We start from the raw sequence: 25,695 nt of genomic DNA on the forward strand, positions 1-25,695 counted from the left end.
CAATAGGCTCCAGTTTACAGCTTGGCTAAAGGATAAGAGGACTATTAATTCACTTTAATGACAGAAGTTCTTCCACTATTTGAAATATTACCTCAGATCATATATTTAGAGAATTGATTCATGAGACATTGATTGCACTTGGTGAGTCACTCACGCTACAGGATAGAACAAAGCTATTTATTTATTTTATTTGCTATATATGTATCAAATATAGCAAATAATTATCTATCATCATACTGTATCTCTGGGTACCTTGCATTATATTATGGCATTACATCCTATGTAGCATTTTTAAACCCTAGGATATTTTTTAGCCCAAAAAATGTTATAGACCTTCATTTTGTTGTTTTGACTGCTAGCATCATGTTTAAATGTTGGGATTTAAGACTGTGACATTGATAGGGATTATCTACGGAAGTAAAGAAATACTCAGGCATCCATGGTCTGTTCAGTTTGGATTACGTACTTCCCATTTAGAAGAGATGAAGAGCAGCTGTCTTTTAGCCAAATCACCATGTTTGTAAGGAATGGTGATGAGAAGACAATTGATAATGTATAATTAAACTTGTCTATTAATAATTCATCATGGTGGTATCAAACCAGTGCTATGAGGGTGCTAGTGTTCTTAGTTATACTTTGGAAACGCTTAATAAATAATCTTCACCTGTCAAGACAAATGGTGCAGTATATATTTCCTCTCTCACAGGTGTCTACTGATGCTTTGCTCAGGTCAGACAGACAGTTTACTCTTTAGTATCATTTGGTCATCTTGTTAGGTTTCACAGTGATGTGCTAATTAACATTTCTGTCAGCTTTAACCAAGTGTCTACTCAAGAGTGTTACTATTCTACATATGCCCAAAACATGTGAACAACCTGAGGGCAACATATAGGCTTCAAGCCTGTCACAGCTTGCAATACTACAAGTGCCATTTAATTAGCTTGGACAATACATTGCATGTAACTCGTACAAATACAGATTCGTAAGTACAAGATATATGTATTATAATGTGGTTGACAAGCCTATACAAAGTAATACTCTCTAGGCTTGCTTTAGGGAACAGGGCATGCATTGTGAAGACAAAGATGGAACACTAGTCAAAATAATTGTCCATAAATACCTATACTATTTCTGTCCTGCAGCTAAAATTATATTGGTTATTGCAAATATCATAGGCCCTAGTTCTACCACTGCAAATACAGACTTGCAAAAATAATGAGATACTAGTATCATAGTTAAGAATTAGTAGTACACAGTTTATACATTCTAGAGCCGATAAATACACAATAGTTCAATATTCAATAATTCAACATATCGTACATCTATAAACTTTGAGGGCGACTATATATACTAAACAGCTTAAGTGTGGTAATCTATAAATACGGTCACCTTCAAAGTAACATGATCTCACCATAGTATTAATGCAGAATACTACATGAAATTGCTCACTACCCAGATTCCTGAAAGTGTTTTTGCCAGAAACTATAGTGAAATCAGAATCCATCTGAATGACAGAGAAAGTTTTATAGCTCCCACAGAATCAGATTAGCAGAAAGGGAACTAATTGTAAGAGCTCGACACCATAACACCCATAGCAAAAATTATTTCACACTTAAATTCTCAATCCACATTTGCCCTCTTCCTGAACTAACTGCAAGACTTTCCCACAGATGTAAAATGTTAGGCGCTAAAGCTTCAAACCAGTGTTCAGTTTTCTACTGATTTATGTCAGGCATCAATTTGAACTGAGTCAGGAGATTTACAACACAGGAATCTGAAAACTGACCCCGAGTACCCAATTGCATACTTTGATGGCGGCATTTAGTAATAATATCACACTCAGAATGAAACAGATCCTTTCTAACACACGTCCCTTTACTGTGATCTCATCCTAGTGTTAATATTTAAGCTATTCCTTTTAACCAGGATTTTCAGCACTGACTAGGACTTTCCGGTTGAGCCTGACAAATACAGCATCTCATGTGTATTCTTTGTAAATTACAGATTTAGATATACTTTTTAAAGGCAGACCAAAAAATACCTGCATACCTGTTCCAATAAACATTACATCATACTGTCCATCTTCTGCTTCTACACGATCGATCACTATCTGAGAAAACTGATAATCCACTTCTGTTTTAATTATGATTGGACGGTTGTTGATTGGTAAAACAGAGTTGTACATGGCTGGGTGGCTCCTGGCAAACATAATAACTTCATCTGGGAGATCCTTTGTTGAGTCAAACCCTCCAAATGTCTTGCTTGGGCACTAAAAATACATTTTAAAGGACATCAAATAATATGTTTTATTACAGCAATGCTATGCAAAATTAGCCTTTAGAAATGTTTCTCACAACCATAGTTTTATTTCTTTAGCAAGTGACAAGAGACATATTTCTGTATATAAGATCTTTATAGATCAATATATTAAGTTTTGTGAAATTACCTATTCAAGATTTTAAAGATTAGTTTTTTACTTTTCCTGACCACTCACAATAAATTAATTACTTATTAGCTTAAAGGTGTACTGAATTTTACAGATCGCTCAGCTCAGTGGCAATCCGACACACTGCACCCTAACCAATCAGCTTTTTTGGCAGCCACCACCAATGGAACTAAAACAGTTGATGAAGCCAGAAGTAGTAGGCCCCATCCACTTTGAAGTGGCTGTGTCAGCATACTACAGTTTGGCTCTGCTTCTGGCTCTGTTCACACTTTTGCTTCTAGCACTGGCAGCTGCAACAGCTGATTAGTTGGTGGTGCTGGGTGTCGGACCCCCATTGAGCCGATACTGATGACCTATCCTGAGTAATAATAGGAAGAACCACAGCACTCAACAAATTGATGAATATCTTATATTTTATTATTATTCCATCCAGTCATAAATTACAAAGTGGCCAATGTTTTGGTTCTCTTCCAGGACTTTGTTCATGCCCTAGGTAAAGTAAAAATATTCTGACATGAATTTGTGGCAAGACACTATAAGCAAATATATAAAAAATTAAATAAATTACAAAAATTGCAAAATAAATCCATGATGGATAGTAACATAACTATATAGTATTATATGCTGGTTGTCTTAAATAATGCATTTTGTAAGAGCCAAGGTCGTGGGAAAGGGACGAAACGTTGGCCACTGTCTAATTTATGAGTGGATGGAATAATAATAAAAAGGAAAAACGTTCAATTTGTTGATGGTTCTTCATATTATTATATATGGGTGATTTTCCTACCACTGAGCACCATCACTCTTCAGTGCCAACCATTTACTTTTCTATCCTCAGGATAGGTCATCAATATCTACAAACTAAAAAAAAAACTTTCACAGAAAGGCAGACATTTTTCATGTTGAACAAACTGTGTTACTTGCAGGCAGCATGGTATAGAGAAGGAAGAGATGAGCAGATTTATATGCAATTTTGTAAGAAAAGATTCACTATAACTTTAAGTAATTTATTTATTTAAACCTGTTCTCATTCTGGACATGGTGTCAATTCAGCAGTCCTATCAGTGATTGACAGTAATACAGAATTTTTTTTTTTTTTCACGAAACTATATACCAATCTGCTCAGCTCTTTTTGCTCTGAACCATGTTGCCCAGAACTTGTAGCTTCCTGGACCCAAATGCAAAATGATTAGCATGGCTGACCAACGATTATTCTTCACTTACAATACTGGTCTCTTCATATGGGGAAGAAAAACTTTATGGGCACCCTTCTGCTCTTAGTTACAAGTGCAGCTGCACACTTTGCACCCCCTATAGCAGTGGTGGCGAACCTATGGCACAGGTGCCAGATGCGGCACTCAGAGCCCTCTCTGTGGGCAACCATGTCCATGGTGTGCCAATATGTCTTAGGCATTTGCTGCCATTTATCAGCGCAAGGCGCGCTATGAACAGCACAGGCAGCACACTGAATGTAGGCAGGCTGTTATAGCTAAATGATAAAGTACATGAAAGATATACTATACTGGACTGTAGTATTCCGGTTAACTTGTCGTGTTGACACTTTGTGATAGATAAGTGGGTTTTGGGTTGCAGTTTGGGCACTCTGTCACTTAAAGGTTCGCCATCACTGTCCTATAGTTATGTCCTTGGTGCTGCCCACAGATGGAACACACACAGTGCTAGCTTCCCTTTAAATCTCATATGCTACATGTGACCATATGACTCCACAAGGACATAGTGAGAAAATAGAAAATAATATAACGGTTTCAGAAAATACATTTGTAAAGGGGTTTTCCCTTCAGGATTCCCTGCTCTCCTTCCTGAAGATGCTTACATGTCTGTGTGTTAACCGGTACATGTGCCCTGTCCAATGATGGGCTAGTGCAGGGATGGCCAACCTGAGGCTCTCCAGATGTTGCAAAACTACAACTCCCAGCATGCCCAGACTGCCAACAGCTATCAGCCTACAGCAGGGCATGGTGGGAATTGTAGTTTTACAACAGCTGGAGAGCCACAGGTTGGCCATGCCTGGGCTAGTGCAATGACATTACACGCACAGTGACATAATTAAAGCAGGCCATGACTGACCAGTCTGCTAATATGATGTCATCACATAGATAAGTAAACAGTCGGTATTGTACCACTTTTTTCTAGAATGACCCCCATTTCTTAGCTCTATTGTTTGTATATATAATGGTGTGCAGCCATCTTGTTTTTTGTATTTATGTTTGCTTCATGGATATGCACCTGTGATCCTGAAGGTTTTAGTCTAAATTTTCTTGTAATATATTGGGGATGGCACCCCTTTTAGACTGGACACGCCCATCTACCTGGGACTTCTGAGCAGAGTATGTTTGTAGCTGGTTCCTACACTGCCCTGAATATTGTAGGCTTTAGTCCAAAGTGAGGCATTTTCTTTAGTGATAGGGACCCATCTGCGGAAGCCACCTTGACGCCTGGTAGATGGGCCCGACACGTATGTGCTCTAAGAGCTTCCATTATTCATGTATACTCATTTATAGTCTGTATTGTACCACTTTTATCTAGAATGACCCCCATTTCTTAGCTCTATTGTTTTTATATATAATGGTGTGCAGCCATTTTGTTTTTTGTAATAGATAGGTAAACAGAGAGGCAGTAGTATAGCTAAAAGGACAGTGAGTATTTTACAACTTTTTACGGACATGACTAATAGTAGGTGAAAGAAACATCTAGGAAAAATTTGTGTCAGCTTTTTCTTTCACATCCAGCCTTTTTTTTTATTACCTATACCATTTACTTTATTAGACTTCACGCTATTGTAGATTTAGAAGTGAGTCTTAAGCATTATGTGTTATAAATTTCTAGCCATTCTTGTGAGCACATACAAATCCACATTGGCTTTCATCAATTAGACAAGTGGCAGGAAGCCTTATATAAGTTACTATGATAAAGCATGTCCACAATATCGCAATTGTTTACATTCACTGCACTCAAGCCAATGGGAGCAAGAGAGAAGATTAATGCGCATTAGTGAAGAGTATTCAGTTACCTGTTAAATACATTATAAGTTACTTTCCCATTGAAATCACATTACAATTGGATATTGAACATGATTAGATACCAACTTAGAGTATATAGTAAATTCTTGATGGTCTTGATATTCTAGCTTAGATTCTATTGCAAACAGATTTCATCCAGAAGTATACATTTCTCAAGAAAATACAACCAGGGACACAATCGATTATCTTTGTTTTAACCTTGATCTCAGTGTTATTAATATTTAAATAGCAGAAGGAATAAAAATCAATATTGTCACAAAGCTATACTTAGTTCACACATTCTAGGCATTCCATCACTATCACTTGCAAAATTCAATTATTTAATTTTCATTAGCAGTTCAAGATTTACTTTTTTTTAAGGTTCACATAAGGCAATAAAGGTGTTTCCTTTAATTTTGTATTTTTTGGTAAGGAAAACAATATTTCTATTTGAACTTTTTAGGTTTAGACTAGCACATGTCCATTCTATTAAATAAACATATTTCTATAATTCAAAGTGATTCAAAATTATCCTTAAAATGTTCAAGGGGAATTTATTGGTAATGAACACATTTTAAAGGGAAAGTTCATTTCCAAGCATGAGCTTTGATTCATATTCATACACCGTGCAATTCAGCATACATGTTCAAGTAATCTACTTACAGTTCCTGGTCTTGGATAAGGAACCCTTCCTTGATAAGGCACCCACTGATAGTTTGGACCATCTCTGTGAGCATATGGACCCAAAAATACTCTTCGTATATCAGACAAGCTATACATACATACAGCTGAACCCTTGAATACATTACTAAAAAAAAAAATATGCAATAATAATCAGTTCAGTATATCAAAGGTGGCATTCTGCCTATTTGCAATGGTATTAGTACAAGTTAAAATCCCACTGGATTAATTTAAAATAATAATCAAATTATTAGCTTAAGGGTTATTCCTATGACATAAATAAATGGCATATTGTCAGGATATGCCATCACCTTCCACTCAGTGGGGTCCCCACTTGTATGGAGCTGTGCTGCAGTTCTCTGCACAGGCGTTGTAAGGTAAGCGCCATTGTGCAAGGAGAAATGAAGGTGACACAGCAATACTTTCTAGAAATGTGCCATCACCTTGTGTCATGAGGATAACCTTTTTAGTTGGCCTGATCTGGAAAATACATCCTTATATCTATTTCATCAGTCACATATTTATATGAATGATTAAATATATCAACTATGCTAGAACAATTAATGGAGAGCATGTTCTACCTTGAAGTTGTGAAAACTGCATACACAACCGGATTCTTTGGGTCTTTGGAGTTCATTAAATATACATCCTCTATAATAGAAGAGAAAAAAGCATCTTATATACTGTATGTTTTTTGCTTCTTTTATGCTAAATTCAATACAATTTTTGAATACAGAAATGGTCAACATCAAGCTTAGCACAAGCAGCACTCGGTGCCAAATGACAGCTTGAACAATGGATCCCAAAAGTGAATCGGTACAGTAGTTGAGGTTGATTAAGGGATTTCTGGTGAAATAGCTCAAATTGTCACATTTATATTTGCCTTGGTGCACAAATGACTGGCAGGAATAAAATAAACTATATCGGCATGCATGCTTAGAGTGCTGTCCCTGGTGTTGAAGAACTTTGATTATAATACTTTATTCAATTTCGATTTAATTGCTTTGTTGCATTTAGATTCAGTTTGGCATCTGAAAAAATGGTAAAGTGAGAAGCCAATTTTAATTACAGTGCATTCACTTCAAATTGAAAAAAAAAAATAGATTATAAATCAAAATGCCTTTTGTTAATTCAGTTTTAATATTTCAGGAGAAATATTCATCCATCTCATACTATACAACTCTATAGAAATTAGACATACAATATGTTGAGCTGAAGAACAGTCCATTTATCAAGTGAGAGTCAGTATTAATATGAATATTTAATGTAATATTGCTTTACCTGTTATGTATGTAAACTTAATGAAAAAAAAATATATACAGGAAGGATAGAAAGGAAGAAAATTAAAAATGTGTATTTTTAACATTGAGATTCTTTTCTGATCAGCTACTAGACAAGGGATTTTTTGTGATATTGGCTCAATACCCTGGCATGGAGGTTTATAAAAGTATTAACACGGATAAACCGTTGAAAAATGTTTCCACTCCTGGAGAACCCTTGATGCCATTCCTGCAGGCTGAAAGAGCCCAAGGGTTGCTGGGAACTTTGGCTAGGAAACACTGCCTAGATATTTGATGTGAGAACATGCTAGGCAATGATTATTATTTAAAAAAATAATTGTAATTATATGTTAATTAATATACATAGAAGAAACTTACGTAATTCATCAAAATGTGTATCAATTCCATTAGGACCAGGAACAGAACAAATTAATCGAGCCTTTAGAAACGTTGTCCACTTGTTAACCAAACTTCGATGCCCACCAAAGTCATTCTGCCAATAAATGAAAGGAAAATATTGGTAAACTTATCCAAAACAGATTTTTTTTCTTTTTTTATGTTGACAACCTGTAAATAACAAGCAATTATCATATGTCTTCTAACCAGACTACAAATATGTTTAATCAAGGCTGCATTTGCAAAAAATGTGATGTGAATGAAACGCACAGCATATAAAAAGCTCCCCATGCTATAGCACATTCCAACAACGTTAGATTTATCCTCTGATATAAATTATGTTGCTGTGCAATATGTTAGTGTGTTTAGTCTCTTGGGGGAAAGAACATGATTTTGTTTTGCATTTGGAAAATATCTCAAATGTGTTGCTCATAAGGATTTGTGGGTTTTTGTCATCACAGTACATACTCTAGAGGAGTTCTTGATGAATAACATATTCATATGCCATTGGGCATACATATACATATGTATTGCACTCTAAACATCTGGTGTACAATCTCTTATTAAAAATAATAAGATGTCTTTTTTATGAGTGTAAAAGTACATGACATCAATCTGTTGCCAAATATTTATTTTTCAAATAGTAAAAAGTAAAAGCCTTTAGCAAAAAGAAACTCAAGTGTTAAGAAATTTTGTCCATAGCATAATCGCAGCAGGGGGAGATTGGTTTCTTGACCTCATAAAATGAATAAAAATAAATAAATAAGTTAATAAACTGAAAAAAATTATATTGCAGGCCATGGCAGGCCAGGGCCAGATGAGAATCCAAGGGATAGTTGTTGCATTTAAAGTCCTGTGTCAGATAAATGCTTGTTTTAATAGCATCTAATTAAAATAAAATCACTTTTTTCTTCAGGCTGATAAGCTAATCGGTGTGGTTGAGCCTGTAAAGCAGTGAACAGATATAGATATGCCATATACTTGAGCAATGTGCTAGAGCAAGACATTTTTTATTATGAATCCCCATGAAATCAGTAAATAAAACCTTAGGATACTTTCACACATGTGTAAAAACTAAAATAAAAAAAAGTAGCAGGCTGTTTCGGCAGAGGACAGCCTTCCAGACTTCTCTGGATCCGGCATAGCTGGATAGTGCCACATATCTGCCAGACCCCGTTGACTATAATGGGATGTGGCAAGGATCTGGCCACTCCCTTGCATATCAGCCAGGATTCTGCCTGACAAAAGTTGCTGCATACAATGTTTTTTGTTGGATGAATCCCAACAAATATGCCGGGGAGTGGCCAGATCGGCACAGCATCCTATTATAGTCAATGGCTTCTAGAAGACATGCGGCACTATCCAGCTTTGCTGGAACCAGAGAACTCTGGCAGGATTCTATCTGTTGGAAGAGCTGATTGATTTCTTTGATGCATGTGTTAAGTTAACCTTAGAGAGCTGTTAGCCAAAAATTCATTCACTGTAGGGAAGGAAGGAAGCATTAGTTCCTGGCAATCTCCTGCTCATTTACATGCAGTGATCTCCTCCACACTATGAGGAGGAGTGATCGCTGATGTCGTTGCTCGTTCCCATAAATAGTTATTGTTTAATGGTAGCAGAGTGCTGTTTAGATGCCACCAAGGATGATTTTGGTGACTGCACAAACAATCATACTATATCACCCGATGAACAAGTGTTTTGCTCGTTCATCTTGCAATCCGTGGCTCCTTTTCCCTGGCAGATTATTGTTAACGAGAGTTCCTACAAACACTTGTTAGCAATTACCTGGCTGAATCTCAGCTGGTGGAAAGGGGTCTTTAAAGGGAACATGTCACCTCTACTATGCTACCCTCACTGAGCCTTTCTAAATGTTCATTGTGTTACCCTAAACATATAAATTACACTTTTAATTTCATTTGCAGACGAATTCAATAAGTATTATGAATTTTTGTACTTCCCGCCTTTTATGCAAATTAACATTAAAAGAGACATATCTTACTTGTGTGACCAGAGAAGAGTCATATTTTAAAGCTCTGACTCATCTCAGGTTAATTTGCATATGTATCAAATCGTTTTTTTTTACACAATAAAAGCACACAGAGCTATGGGGACTGGGTATTGCGGATGTGCTAGCGGCCATCTAGCAACCCATGTCCTCAGCTCTATACCCAAAATCCAGGTGACAGGTTCCCTTTAACCCCTTAAGGACTCGGCCCTATTTCACCTTCTGGACTTGGCCATTTTTTGCAAATCTGACCAGTGTCACTAAGTGCTGATAACTTTAAAACGCTTTGACTTATCCAGGCCATTCTAAGATTGTTTTTCATCACATATTGTACTTCATGACACTGGTAAAATAAAGTTAAAAAAATTCATTTTTAATTATAAAAAATACAAAATTTACCCAAAATTTTTAAAAAATTGCAAATTTCCAAGTTTAAATTTCTCTACTATAATACGTAGTAATACCTCCAAAAATAGTTATTACTTTACATTCCCCATATGTCTACTTCATGTTTGGATCATTTTGGGGAGGATATTTTATTTTTGGGGGATGTTACAAGGCATAGAAGTTTAGAAGCAAATCTTGAAATTTTTCAGAAATTTTCAAAAACCCAATTTTTAGGGACCAGTTCAGGTCTGAAGTCACTTTGCGAGGCTTACATAATAGAAACCACCCAAAAATGACCCCATTCTACAAACTACACCCCCCCCAAGGTATTCAAAACTGATTTTACAAACTTTGTTAACCCTTTAGGTGTTTCACAAGAATTACAATTTCAAAATTTCTAATTTTTGGCAGATTTTCCATTTTAATAATTTTTTTCCAGTTACAAAGCAAGGGTTAACAGCCAAACCAAACTCAATATTTATGGCCGTGATTCTGTAGTTTACAGAAAAAAACACCCCATATGTGGTCGTAAACCGCTGTACGGGCACACGGCAGGGCGCAGAAGGAAAGGAATGCCATACGGTTTTTGGAAGGCAGGTTTTGCTGAACAGTTTTTTTTTTTACACCATGTCCCATTTGAAGCCCCCCTGATGCACCCCTAGAGTAGAAACTCCATAAAAGTGACCCCATCTAAGAAACTACACCCCTCAAGGTATTCAAAACTGATTTTACAAACGTCGTTAACCCTTTAGGTGTTCCACAAGAATTAATGGAAAATAGAGATACAATTTCAAAATTTCACTTTTTTGGCAGATTTTCCATTTAAATTTTTTTTTTCCAGTTACCAAGCAAGGATTTACAGCCAAACCAAACTCAATAATTATGGCCCTGATTCTGTAGTTTACAGAAACACCCCATATGTGGTCGTAAACCGCACTAAGGGCACACGGCAGGGCGCAGAAGGAAAGGAATGCCATACGGTTTTTGGAAGGCAGGTTTTGCTAGACTGTTTTTTTTGACACCATGTCCCATTTGAAGCCACTAGAGTAGAAACTCCAAAAAAGTGACCCCATTTTAGAAACTACGGGATAGGGTGGCAGTATTGTTGGTACTAGTTTAGGGTACATATGATTTTTGGTTGCTCTATATTACACTTTTTGTGAGGCAAGGTAACAAGAAATAGCTGTTTTGGCACAGTTTTTATTTTTTGTTATTTACAACATTCGTCTGACAGGTTAGATCCTGATATTATTATAGACCATGTTGTCACGGACGCTGCGATACCTAATATGTATACTTTTTTTTATTTATGTAAGTTTTACACAATGATTTCCTTTTTGAAGCAAAAAAAAATCATGTTTTAGTGTTTCCATAGTCTGAGAGCCATAATTTTTTCAGTTTTTGGGCGATTACCTTGGGTAGGGTATGGTTTTTGCGGGATGAGATGACTGTTTTATTGGCACTATTTTGGGGTGCGTGTGACTTTTTGATCGCTTGTTATTACACTTTTTGTGATGTAAGGTGACAAAAAAATGGCTTTTTTTAAACCGTTTTTTATATTTATTTTTTTACGGTATTCATCTGAGGGGTTAGGTCATGTGATATTTTTATAGAGCAAGTTATTACGGACGCTGCGATACCTAATATGTATACTTTCTTTTTATTTATGTAAGTTTTACACAATGATTTCTTTTTTGAAGCAAAAAAAATCATGTTTCAGTTTCATAATCTGAAAGCCATAATTTTTTCAGTTTTTGGGCGATCATCGTAGGTAGGATCTAATTTTTTGCAGGATGAGATTACGGTTTGATTGGCACTATTTTGGGGTGCATATGACTTTTTGATCGCTTGCTATTACACTTTTTGTGATGTAAGGTGACAAAAAATGGTTTATTTAGCACAGTTTTTATTTTTTATTTTTTACGGTGTTCATCTCAGGGGTTAGGTCATGTGATATTTTTATAGAACTGGTCGATACGGACGTGGTGATACCCAATATGTATACTTTTTTTTATTTATGTAAGTTTTACACAATAATATTATTTTTGAAACAAAAAAAAAATCATGTTTTAGTGTCTCCATATTCTGAAAGCCATAGTTTTTTCAGTTTTTGGGCGATTATCATAGGTAAGGTCTCATTTTTTGCGGGATGAGATGATGATTTTATTGGCACTATTTTAGGGTGCGTGTGACTTTTTGATCGCTTGCTATTACACTTTTTGTGATGTAAGGTGACAAAAAATTGTTTATTTAGCACAGTTTTTATTTTTTATTTTTTATTTTTTACGGTGTTCATCTCAGGGGTTAGGTCATGTGATATTTTTATAGAGCCGGTCGATACGGACGTGGAGATACCTAATATGTATACTTTTTTTATTTATTTAAGTTTTACACAATAACAGCTTTTTTAAAACAAAAAAAATTATGTTTTAGTGTCTCTATATTCTGAGCCATAGTTTTTTTTTTTTTGGGCGATTGTCTCAGGTAGGGGCTCATTTTTTGTGGGATGAGGTGATGGTTAGATTGGTAGTATTTTGCTGGGAAGCACCTTTTTGATCGCTTGCTGTTTGTACTTTTTGTCATGTAAGGTGACAAAAAAATTGTTTATTTAGCACAGTTTTTTTTTTTTTTTTTTACGGTGTTCATCTGAGGGGTTAGGTCATATGATATGTTTATAGAGCCGGTCGATACGGACACTGCGATACCTAATATGTATACTTTTTTTTTCCCCCTATTTTTTACAATTTTATTTTTTACTTTATTTGGGGAAAATTATGTTTTTGTTTATTTTTACTTGAAACGTAATTTTTTTGGGGGAAATCTTTATACTATTTTTTCACTTTATTTTTTGTCCCACATTGGGACTTGAACTTTTGGGGGTCTAATCCCCTTTCCAATGCATTTTAATACTTCTGTATTGGAATGCATTGGCTGTATGAGTAATACTTGGAGTAATACTTGGCTGTATGAGTAATACTGTATGTATTACTCATACAGCTTCCGGCCTGTGAGATCCAGGGGGCTGGATCTCACAGACTCATCACCGGAAGGCAGCGCGATGCCTTCCTTAGACATTGCGCTGCCTTCCATGCTATTGGGTCCCCCCCACAACCGCACCCCACGACCTGCGGTTTGCAGCGATCGCAGACACGGGGGGGTTACGGGACCCCCCGGCGTTGTGACAGGATGCCCGCTGAATGATTTCAGCGGACATCCTGTTCCGATTAACCCCCACCATGCCGCAATCGCGTTTTAAAGTTAGGACGTACCGGTACGCCCTGGGTCCTTAAGGACTCGGGAAACAGGGCGTACCGGTACACCCTAAGTCCCTAAGGGGTTAAGTAGAACACCATTTGCATGTGTGAATGATGAAGTTGGCCATGCATTTCACCTTCTGTGTTTCTTTTTCAATTGCACTCTCCTTTTTTCCAAATTTTGTTTTTATATTACCTTGCATAATTGTCCTATTCTTGCATGTGTTGCTTTTCCAGTGTGTTCACCATCTATTGCATTTTCACGAAAGAAAAAATATACTTTGTCATCTTCTGGGTTGTCACTCTCTGGTACTAAATATGCACCGATGAACCTTGGATCTAAAGAAATTAGAAACATACTTTTAAAATGTCATCAGAACTTATTTACAGATATAAAATAACTTAATCAGTTCCTAATCTCTAGAATCTCTTTTTGAAACAACTGGTACTTTAAAATGATTAGTTGCTATATTACAACATATGAACATAATAAATATTGTCTCTTTGCTGAGGGCCCCACTTTCCTAGCCAGAGTAGATAATTATTAGGGATGAGTGAAGTCGATTCGCATAAAACTTTGTATACTGTACAGAGCAAGCGCTCCATACAGTATTAAAATGTATTGGCTCTGATGAGCCAAATTTATTACTTTGCGTAGTCTCGCAAGACTTCGGGTAATAACTTTGTAAATTAATTTCTACTATAAAAAAAACCTTGCTACCGAACTCAGGTTTGGTTCCAAGGTACCACCTGGAACTGAACCAAAGTTCGTTAGAAATTTTTTACAGTAGAAATTAATTTACAAAGTTAACACCTGAAGTCTCGCAAGACTTTGCAAAGTAATAACTTCGGCTCATCGGAGCCAATAGACTCTAATACTGTAAGGAGCGCTCGTTTCGTACAGTAGTCAAACAAAGTTTTATGCGAATCGACTTCAGATACTTCATAATAATTAGTGCTGAGCGAATCGAAGTCCACAAAGAGCTGAATTTCAGGATAAATTAGATTTGCTGCTAAGCCGAATTTCCTTGTGCTTCGTGGTAGCAAATCGATTTAACCTGAAATAGTGCAAAAAAAAAAAAAAAAAATCATACCTGATTTATTTGATTGCAATGGGCCTGCAGTCACTATCGTGCTTGAAGATCTGGCGTGAAATCTTGCGCTGCCCAAGAAAACATCATTACGCCGGCCGGCGTGGTGACATCATATTTCACCGCGCATGGGATTTTTGTGTGAGATCTTCAAGCAAGATGGTGGTGCCCAACACATTGCAAGCATATGGATCAGGTAATTTTTTTTATTTTTTTTTTTATACCATGTTATATATATCAGATGCCGCGATCATGAACTGCGCTTTGTGATGAAGTAATTTGTCACAAAGCAATTTATTTTTTTTATTCGGCGAAGCAGCTGAATCAAATTTTCCAATACTTCGCTCATCTTTATAGAGATTTTGATTGTAGTCATGAAGGAACTGCACAGCTCATGGGAAAGGATTGTACAAAATGTTAAAAGGCCAATATCAGTAAACATTTACCAAATAAGTTATTTTAACACATTTGTTTCATGACTCACATTATGCCTAAGTGTCTCAATGCCTACAAATGAACATCATAATTCAGAAATTAATATTTCCAGAAAACCATCCAGAAATAAACTAGGATAAACAATTCAGACTCTATGTAGATTTAAAAAAAGAAAATATCATTTTTCAAAGGGAAAAAAAATTGTACGTGCTGAATAGCTAAAAAAATAAGACATAAAACAGAAGACATTTTGACTACAGATACAACAGTATAATTACTGTGTTGGTTTGTAGAGAAGATCTCCCATACTTTAGATTGGTAATAAAGTAGTAATAGGTTTGGCAAGAAGAAAGTTTAAAGGAGTTGAAAAAAAGGAATCTCATTAGAGTTGCCTGGCTTTGGAGCTCATTTGGCATCAGGTAGGCTTCCAACTTACAAATCTCTGTATGTGAAGCATTTGGGCACCATCCCCAATTGCTTGCTATATACAATGATACAACACATTTCTTGTATTCTTCAAATGCGATAAAGGACATTGATTTATTACTTGCTAGATCTTTTGTGGTCACCAATTCATCTTCTATGGACAATGCAAACTCATTTGTAGCTACAGCTTGTTACAAAAGCAATGGAAAGCATTTGTTTTTACGCATTTCTCCAGTAAAATGAAGAGTACAATGATGGGTTTTCTTTTTTCCAGAATCAGAACAATTTGACATTGCCTTGACTTCTTCTATTACACTTTTTATGACTTTGTTTGCATTGTTAAGCACTTGAGACATGATATCTGCTATTTAAAGTATCTTAGTCATAATAAAAAGCTCGGAAAATCAATCTGTGTTGTAACTCCCTCACTCATTGGTGTTTTACAGGTCCCTGAAAACACATAAAAATGATTACTTGTGCCTAAATGGACAACGATCCATATTTCCAATGAAGTTTACCACCTGGTTTGAGCTATGTCTTAAATGAAACTTAAAATAAGCTCGAAATTATTTCATAAAGGGCATCTGATAATGTAATGGACTCTCTGAGTTATCACTCCCTCTATTCATTATTACTAACCAACAGTAGATCATGGCAGGTTTTAACATAACACACACAGTCATTCTGTATCACCCTGGGAAATGTGATGGGAATTCCTTATTTTCTAAGAGGTGTATGATACATTTAAATTACCTATTTATGACAGCAACATCATTTCATTAGTTGTAGAACAGGAAATTGTAAATATCATAAAACTTTCCTCTTTGGAGAAGAATACCAAGCACTATATTACTGTTATGTGTTGCAAAGTGTGTTTTCCATTGAAAAAAATATTAAAAAAATAATAAAGGATAAGTAATTATGCAAAACAAAAAGCAAGGCCATGGATGTGAAGAAATGTAGCTACTACCAACCTTATTAAAATGGACAACCTACTTAACGCACTTGAGGTAATGTCCTGTTATTAAAGGGGTTATTCCATGAAAAATATTCTACAGTTTTCAAACTAGCACGTGCATCTGAATACTTTTGAAATTGCATGCAATTAAAAATTTAGCAAAGCCAGTGAGTTATTCAATAAAATGTATCTGTATAGCGCCACCTGCTGTTTATTTTTTTCTTATTTCTTTGTCCTGCTCACTGAGAAGGCCACATATGCTCAGTTTCATCCTTCAACTGATAGGGAGAGGTGATATACACCCCCTTAGCTGCAGCAGAAAGACACTCTTCTTCAGCTGCCAGCGTAAATCTAGCAGAGCAATGAATGTGGAGATTAGGGAAGAGCGAATTGACTTCGGATGAAACATCCGAAGTCGATTCACATAAAAATTTGTTCTAATACTGTATGGAGCAGGAGCTCCATACAGTATTAGAATGTATTGGCTCCGATGAGACAGCGTAATAACTTCATAAATTAATTTGTACAATAAAAAAACATTTCCCGAACCCAGGCTCAGTTCCAAGTGGTACCTTGGAACTGAACCCGAGTTCGGGAAATGTTTTTTTACAGTACAAATTAATTTATGAATTTATGTGAAGTCTCGCGAGACTTCGCAAAACAATAACTTTGGCTCATGAGAGCCAATACATTGATTTATTTATTTATTTTTTAATTTCAAAATACACAATGGAAAACAACACATATTATAATAGAAAAAACAGCCAATACAGGATAGCCACTATGGGCAATAGTCAACTACTCTATAAAATACAACAAAATCCTGCATAGATTGTAAATATGACAGTAAATTCTAAATTAATACAAGAAATAGAACTATAACCTCCCACCCCTTCCCCCCCAATTGGCTGTCGTCACTACAGCCCTAATAAATACAGCTATAATTACAGTAGTAACTATGTCTGAACAGTCACACGTGCCGCTCTCCGTTTCCTTTCCATATCCTCAGAAATTTTAATTTGTTGAAGGTACAGGATCCATTCATTTAACGAGGGTGGGGAGACAGACCCGAAATATTTAACTAAAATGACTTTTGCCACCATCAGACCCCTCATCCAGATCTGTCTGACCCGGGCCGGAATTTCCATGTCTAGAGCATAATCTCCCAAGATCACTGTCACCATCCCAGGGCTATATGTCAAAGAAGACTCCTTTTGTAGAGCTACAAAGACCTGTTCCCAATACCTTTTTAATTTACTACATTCCCAAAGTAAATGGCCGAAATCCGCGTTCACATATCCACATTCAGGACAGCAACAATCTCGGCCTTTATTTTGGGGAAATTTCGCTTGGGATTTTGGCGTATAGTACAACCGATGCAGGATCTTAAATTGAATTAATCTATGAGCATTAGAAATTGTAGCCTTTCTTACGTTTCTATAAATACTGGTCTATTGTAATGGTAGGGAATGCAACTCTTGCTCCCATTTACTTGGGCTTTTAAATAGAGTTACAGTTGCCAGTGCCGTTCGAAGTTTACTGTATAGACTAGCTATCTTAACCCTCTCTGGGCATAACAATAATCAAAAAAATAAATTCTCCCGTGGAAAAATATAACCTTTATTCCTAGAGGCCTCATATACGTGTTTTAAACGTGAGTACATAAACACATCTAATGATGTACTATCAGTAAAATTAAATTCTGAAAAGGATTTAAAATGTCCAAAAACAAAAAGATGACACACATTAACAACCCCCCTAAGTAACCAATAAGCAAAATCTGTGATTTTGAAGAATTCCACCAGATTCCTGTTCTCCCACAAAGGGGTGAAAGCAAAAGAGTAAGAGACTTTCAGAATCCTCTTAAGCTTATTCCAAACCATCTGTAGGGTCCAAGGTATCAGTAGAGACTTCCTCAATCCCAAATAACCAGATTCCAAACATGTGAAAATATTCTCTATTGGTTTTTCCATAATCTGATTCAAATATTGTGCTAGTAAACTCTCTAAACTTTAAAATTACAACAACGCTTAACATGTGCACATAAATAATATCCTTGAAAAAAAAGGAAATGATAGCCCACCATCTGATTCTAAAAGCCATAGATATCTTTGTTTTATACGCACCCTCTTCCTTCTCCATATTAGATCGTTAATAAGAGTCTCCAGTCTATAAAAAATATCATCGATCCAAACAGGGGAAACACACATCGGGTACATCACAATAGGCAGGATAATCATTTTGACCAGTGCTATTCAATCAGTCTGTGCTAATATCAATTTATGCCAAGCGTATATTTTAGACCTAACTTTATTCAAAACCGGGGCCAAATTAAGCTCATAAAACCTATTTATGGGAACCCCAATCTTAACCCCCAAGTAGTCCAAGGTTTCATTGGGAGCAAGAACCCGGACTCTACTCCCCTCATCTACGGCCTTGCGGTTCAGCGGGAGGAGCGACGACTTGGTCCAATTAATCAGATAACCCAATAATTTACCAAAGTCCTCTATTGCTGCCATCACATAGGGAAGGATTTTCCATCCCTGGTCCAAAAACAAAATAACATCATCAGCATAGAGACTTATTTTATCGCTCACTCCTGCCACCCCAAAGCCGTCTATGCGGTTATCTGAATGGATCTTACAGGCCAATGGTTCAATTAATAGGGCAAAAAGAAGGGGAGAAAGAGGGCATCCCTGTCTCATCCCTTGCTGCATCATAACGGGAGAAGAACCAATGCCATTATTATTAATACGTGCTGACGGCTGTTCATATAGCATTTGGGTCATTTCTATAAATACATTCCCCAAACCAAAATGAGACATAGTGGACCACAGAAAAGACCACTCCATCCTGTCAAACGCCTTTGTGGCATCTAAGGACAGGATGGAGTGGTCTATACTACCCCCAACAGAAAGATTCAAATACAGCCTATAGAGACTCACCTGTATTTGCCAGCCCAAAATGAATCCCGTCTGGTTGGGATGTACCAGAGAGGCTATGACCCTTTTCAAGCGATTAGCCAAAATATTTGCAAAAATTTGGTAATCTGCATTTAAAAGCGATATGGGTCTATATGATCCCATATCGCATCTGTCTTGGCGTGTTGGCACTGCTGTGCCTTTTTTTTTTCTGGGACGGCAGTGGAGCCTTCTGTGGATTCCGCTGGACTGCGGTGTCTAGCTGCGGATGCCGGTGGAGTCTTCTGTGGAGGCCGGATGTGGATGCCGTGGAGTTTGAGGTGCCGATTCCTTATGCGTGCCTGAGAGGGGATGAGGTTACAGATGAATGCCAGCTGAGGTCTTCATTGCCGCCCGCGACTGTCAGGTGCCCTGTTTTTCATCCCTCTGTTTGTGAGTCTGGACGGATTTGCCCCTTGGAAAATATCATGCGCTGGGAGGCAGCTAGTTGGGTGCTTTGATAAGTCTGTTTTCTGCGTGGAAAGGGCATATTTGGGGGCTCCCTTTTGAGGGCAGGACTGTGAGGTCTGTAGGAGGCTTTTGCCTTATTCACCGCATGTGAATTATATAACAAATTCTCACCCAGCAAGTTATCTGGATATACAGCGGCTCCTGCTTGTATGACTTTTTGCAAGCCGAACCAGACTGACATTTGGGGTTAAAGGAGACCTCCTCCTTCATACTGCGACCTTAATTGGTATAGCTGCCGGAGTGTTTATGTACTCAGCTGAACATGTTCTTTTCTGTGTTCTCAGCCTATATGTATCCAGCTTCTATGTTCTATATGTACTCAGTTTTTTTTGTTACCGGGCATTATATGTACATATTCTACATCAGTGTGTGGGATATTTATGTCTCTATGAGCACAAAATAGGTCGTCTGGGTCTTATAGTTAGTGCGGGATATTTCTCATGCAGATCCGGACTATTAGTGGATCTGGTATTGGAAATCCTTTTGTATTTCATATTGTTTGGCTCTAATATTAGCCCTTTTGCGTGTGAATTGTACGTACAGTGGTTACCTATTAGGTTTCCTAAAAATGCCGCCTAAGTATCTTAAATCAGGAGGGGTGTCCTCGCCGAAAGGTGGTCTGGGGGGGAGCCCCCAGGCTCGATTAGATACATTTTTGAAGTCACCACCACCCAAAACTAGGGGAGGTGTGCAAAGATCTGTCCCACAGGTTGAGCTGGGAGTGGTTAATACGGACCGGTCAGAATTGGGTACTTTAAAAGCTAGTACGCCTCAGAGTGAAGGTTTTGAGAGTATTAATAAAAAACTTTCGGATATATTGGGAGTAGTAAATTCCACTAGCACCTCAGTTGCAGAGTTGGCCTTTTCCCTCTCAGTAGTACAAGGAGATGTCACGATAATTAGAGATGAAATGACAAAACTGAGACTGAAGGTGAAGGAATTGGAATCAGCAGTTAATTCTGTCACTTCAGAGAACAGTTTATTAAAAAAGAGATTAGAAGAGGTAGATGAAGATCGCTCTTGGCTCAGAAGGAAAGTGATAGATCTGGAGGATAGGTCCCGTAGATACAACTTGCGACTGGTAGGTTTCCCAGAAGGGGCAGAACAGGATAATCCTGCGAATTTTATCCAAAAATGGCTGGTTGAAAATTTAGGGCCAGATCATGATGCATCTACCTTTTGTCTGGAAAGGGCCCACAGAATCCCCTTTAAAAACGTATGTCAACGCAGTTCAGCCAGAGCCAATACAATAATACATTCTAATACTATATGGAGCTCCTGCTCCATACAGTATTAGAACAAAGTTTTATGCAAATCGACTTCGGATGTTTCATCTGAAGTTGATTCGCTAATCCCTAGTGGACATCTCAGGATCTATGTAAGGTAAAGAGATGATTTGTTAGAAAGAGATTTTGCACATTTTTACCCAGTCTTTAACATATAAACGATGTATGCATGAAACAAATTATATATATCTATATACACTATATATATTGTGACACAGCAAGGGGTTTTGTCTGGGAAGGCAGGTATTTTCCTCCCAACATGTGCGGCTGGGCTGGTTTCCAGCCAGGTGAGGTCAAATACCGGACCGGAGTTTAGGTGCCGGTCCGGGTTTTGGCAGCACCTGGCTGTCTATATATAGCTGGGCTCAGCAGCTGAGTCTCTGTGTTGGGATCTGAGGTTTTGTCCCGGACCAGAGGGCTGAGACCCATGTACAGGGGGAACAGGCCCCCTAAAGCCTGCTGTGGACTACTGGAGGTAGAATTGCCAACAAGGTAATTGACCTTTGAATTGGCAATTGAACTTTCCATTTGTGTGTGAATTAACACCAAAGATTGCAAAGTGATGTGTTGTTTTATGCAACTGCCGCAAGTGTGAATAAACACTGAAGTTTGAGTTACGAACTTGGATTTTGCCTCTGTACTGTGCCCGCTTACCCTATCTACCAGAGCGACAATGGTAGAAACAAAACCCCACAATTGGTAGAGGATGCGAGCAAGCGTGAAGGCCGAAATATTTTAGTTTTTTTCCAGGCACGGTTGTATGTCTTACATCAAACCTGCGAGATTACAACCCTCGACAAAATGGAAGCTGTCGTGAAAGCCCTCGGGGAGGCTAAACTGCAGCAGCGGGAGGCTAATAAGCAGCTGCAAGAGAAAAAAACAGCTGCTGTTAGAACATGTGATGGCTTTACAGGCGGCAGGAGCATCCCAGAGTGTCCACGATGCCCGGAAAGCGGTCTCTGCGGCAATCCACAAGATGACCCCCTCGGATGATGTCAAAACCTATCTGGCAGCGTTCGAACAGGTGGCCATGAGGGAGAAGCTACGCCGAGGTCAATGGGCTAAGGCCATCGCTCAGTTTCTGGCATCTGGACCCCAGCAGGTGTATTTCGACTTACCGGACGATGAAGCGGCTAATTACCCGACAGTAAAGGGTGAGATTCTGGCAAGACTGGGGTAAAGTTATGTGTTGCAAAGTGTGTTTTCCATTGAAAAAAAAAAAAAGATTAAAAAATTATAAAGTATAAGTAATTATGCAAAACAAAAAGCAAGGCCATGAATGTGAAGAAATGTAGCTACTATCAACCCGGTTGGACATGCGAGACCTCAGTATTATGATCTATTACACCTGTTGCAAAAATGGATGAAGCCTGACGTGCTGAGTTCCACCGCTATGCTGGACTGTCTGTTGGCTGATGTATTCTGGAGGGCTTTGCCATACCCTCTCCAGCACTGGTTCGGCCAGGTGTCTCTTGGTAATGCCCTTGAGATGGTGGACCTGGTGGAACGCTATGAGGCTACCAGTAATCTACAGGGGGGTTAGTTTGGGAGAAAGGCAGTCAAACCCCGGAAATCTTCACCCCAGGCCCGACGACTTGTGCCAATAAAACCCGCTCGGGATGTACCCCCTACGGACCATCTCCGATAGTCTGCTGGCCACAAAAGGGCTTCATTGTCCCCATCGGGGTGATCCCGGGGACACTATCTTTGGCTACCGCTACTCATTATATGCCAGGAAGCTGTGTGCTTCCGCTACCCCAGAGACTACAGACAACATTGACTTGTGCCAGGTGGAAGTAGGAAACTGGCGGTGGCTTGGCTGGGGTCAGGGAGTCTGATGTCCCTGGTAAGGGCTACACTGGTATGGCCCACTGAGTATACTGGCCGAAAAGTCGGGGGAATGTGTATTCATGTTGACTTAAATGACTACCCCACCACTTTGGTGTCTCTATCTACAGTTGCCGCAGGTGGACCCACGAGGTGGCTGTCACCACCAATTTACACTATGAACTAATAATAGGGAGAGACTTCCCGGGCTTCCCAGCACTGTGGCCTGCTACGAGAATTACCAATACCTATGAAACAGGGGTAACCCTAGCAGAGTAGCCCTGCTCAGGGGGGAGACCAGAACCCTGGGAACCCGAGACCGAAGGGCTAGTGGTAGGGGTGATCGGCACTTCTGGGGAAGAGGGGGAGACAACTCAGCTAAGTGTGATGGTGGGAGACGTGGAGGACTTGCCGCCGGGTTCTGAATTGGCAGACCTCAATGTCTCCAGGAATAATTTTGGTACCGCCCAACGTTGGGACCCAACCCTATCCCGAGCTTGGGAAAATGGGTTAATAGTAGATGGTGAACCACAACAACCTGGGGCAGAGTCAGCGGTTCCCAGTTTTGTGGCTCATCAGGATATGTTGCATCGGGTAAACCAACTACAGCGTGAACCTATTGAACAGTTGGTGGTCCCCAGTGCTCATCACAAGCATGTGTTAAATATAGCCCATCACACATTCTCGGGGATCACCTGGGGCTGCAGAAAACTCAGTATTGTATTCTACAGCGGTTTTACTGGCCTAGCATATTCAGAGAGGTGGAAGAGTTTTGTAAATCTTGCCCAACCTGCCAGATAACTAGCCCCCAGCCACATTTCTGTAGTCCCCTAGTACCTCTCCCGATTATCGAGGTACCGTTTGACTGAATAGTTATGAATCTCATAGGCCCAGTACCGAAGTCCGCCAGAGGGTATCAACACATCTTAGTCCTCCTAGACTACGCCACTCGGTACCCGGAGGCGGTGCCACTATGACATGCCTCGGCCAAACTCATAGCTAAGGAGTTAATGGAGATGTTTTCCCGAGTAGGACTATCTTAAGAGGTTCTGACCGACCAGGGGACCCCTTTTATGTCCAAGGTGATGAGGGAACTCTGTAAGTTGCTGCACATAAGACAACTACGGACGTCCGTTTACCATCCACAAATGGACGGTCTGGTAGAAAGGTTTAACCAAACATAAAAAAATATGTTGAAAAAGGGAAGTGTCTAAAGATGGGAAGGACGGGGGCCTCCTAATTCTGCCCTATCTCATGTTCGCAGTGCGAGAGGCACCCCAGGCCTCTACTGGGTTTTCGCCCTTTGAACTGCTATATGGCAGACACCCTCGTGGACTCTTGGACATGGCCAAAGAGGCGTGGGAACAACAACCCACTTCACATAAAAGTATCATTGAGTACGTTACCCAGATGCAAGATCGGATAGAGACAATGTTGCCTCTTGTTAGGGAGCATATGGAGGCAGCTCAGCGAGCCCAGAGTTGGGTCTATAATCATCAGGATCGGGTCCAGATCTTTAACCCAGGTGATCGGGTTTTGGTTTGGGTGCCGACCGTGGACATTAATTTCCTGGCTAGGTGGCAGGGGCCCTACGAGGTACTCGAGAAAATTGTTGATGTAAACTACAAGGTATACCAGCCAGGGCGGCGAAAGCCGGAGCAGGTTTACCATGTGAATTTACTCAAACCATGTAAAGATAGGGAAACCTGTACTCAAGACAGCCTGTAGCTGGGTTTTTTAGGAGAAGAGGTTCCAGCCCCTCTGTCTGATGCAAAAGAAGAGGCTGCCACAGTAAAAAATGCTGACAGCCTCCCCTCTAAGGCTGGGTTCAGACCTGAGCGTCTTTGATATGCGCGTTTAACGCGCGTTTTTGATTCGCGTTTTTGACGAGCGTTTTTTGCAATAGTAAACGCGCGTTTGACGCGCGTTTGTGTGATTGACTGCAATGTCCTATGGCCACAAACGCGCGTCAAAACGCCCCAAAGAAGCTCAAGTACTTGTTTGAGCGTAGGGCGTTTTACAGCGCGTTTTTCAGCGCTGTAAAACGCTCAAGTGAGAACCAGGGCCATAGGGAAGCATTGGTTTTCATGTGTTGAGCGTTTTACAGCGCGTTTGAACGTGCTGTAAAACGCTCAAGTGTGAACCCAGCCTAAACAGACTCAGGAGGCCATGGAGTTTGTTAATTGGAACACGGATGTGTTCTCGGACCTCCCTGGACGCACTTTCATAATCCAGCACGATACTGTCACTGACTTTTAGGCAAAAGTCTGGTTAAAACCATACCGGGTACCAGAAGCTTTGTGACAAGCCATCTTGGAGGAGGTGCAGCTAATGTTGCAGCTAGACGTCATTGAGGAGTCAAAAAGTGAGTGGGCCAGTCCTATGGTATTGATACTCAAGCTGGATGGGACGTTGCGGTTTTGTAACGACTTTTGTAAACTTAACAATATTTCTAAGTTCAACGCGTATACCATGCCCCGGGTAGATGTACTAGTCGAGAAGTTAGGACAAACACAGTACTTTTCTGTTTTGGACCTCACAAAAGGGTACTGGCAGGTGCCTCTAACGGTGGCTGCCAAACAGAAAACTGCCTACATGAGGTTTGTTCCCCACTTTGCTCCAGTGGCCGCGCCATTGACAGGGCTCTTGAAGGGACAAAAGTCAGTGATGGTTCACTGGAATGATCGGGCGGAAGAGGCTTTCTCCGCTTTTAAGTCGGCCCTGTGTGGGTCCCCTGTTTTGGTGATGCCAGTCTTCAAAAGGGAGTTTATA

The 25,695-nt window shown here is 39.2% G+C and overlaps 1 protein-coding gene across 1 annotated transcript in view; it reads right to left on the reverse strand.

Moving 5' to 3' along the window:
• The window catches only part of SEMA3A (semaphorin 3A), a 278,725-nt gene that overhangs the window by 48,700 nt on the left and 204,330 nt on the right, over positions 1 to 25,695 (reverse strand). Inside the window, exons 7-11 of the mRNA XM_040413132.1 lie at positions 13,666 to 13,808; positions 7,806 to 7,920; positions 6,729 to 6,798; positions 6,130 to 6,274; positions 2,050 to 2,269 (exon numbers count right to left, since the gene is read on the reverse strand). Coding sequence (XP_040269066.1) covers positions 2,050 to 2,269; positions 6,130 to 6,274; positions 6,729 to 6,798; positions 7,806 to 7,920; positions 13,666 to 13,808 — 693 coding nt within the window. The remainder of the gene's footprint in view (positions 1 to 2,049; positions 2,270 to 6,129; positions 6,275 to 6,728; positions 6,799 to 7,805; positions 7,921 to 13,665; positions 13,809 to 25,695) is intronic.

This window comes from Bufo bufo, chromosome 1, assembly GCF_905171765.1.
Source record: "Bufo bufo chromosome 1, aBufBuf1.1, whole genome shotgun sequence".
NCBI classification, from domain to species: Eukaryota; Metazoa; Chordata; class Amphibia; order Anura; family Bufonidae; genus Bufo; species Bufo bufo.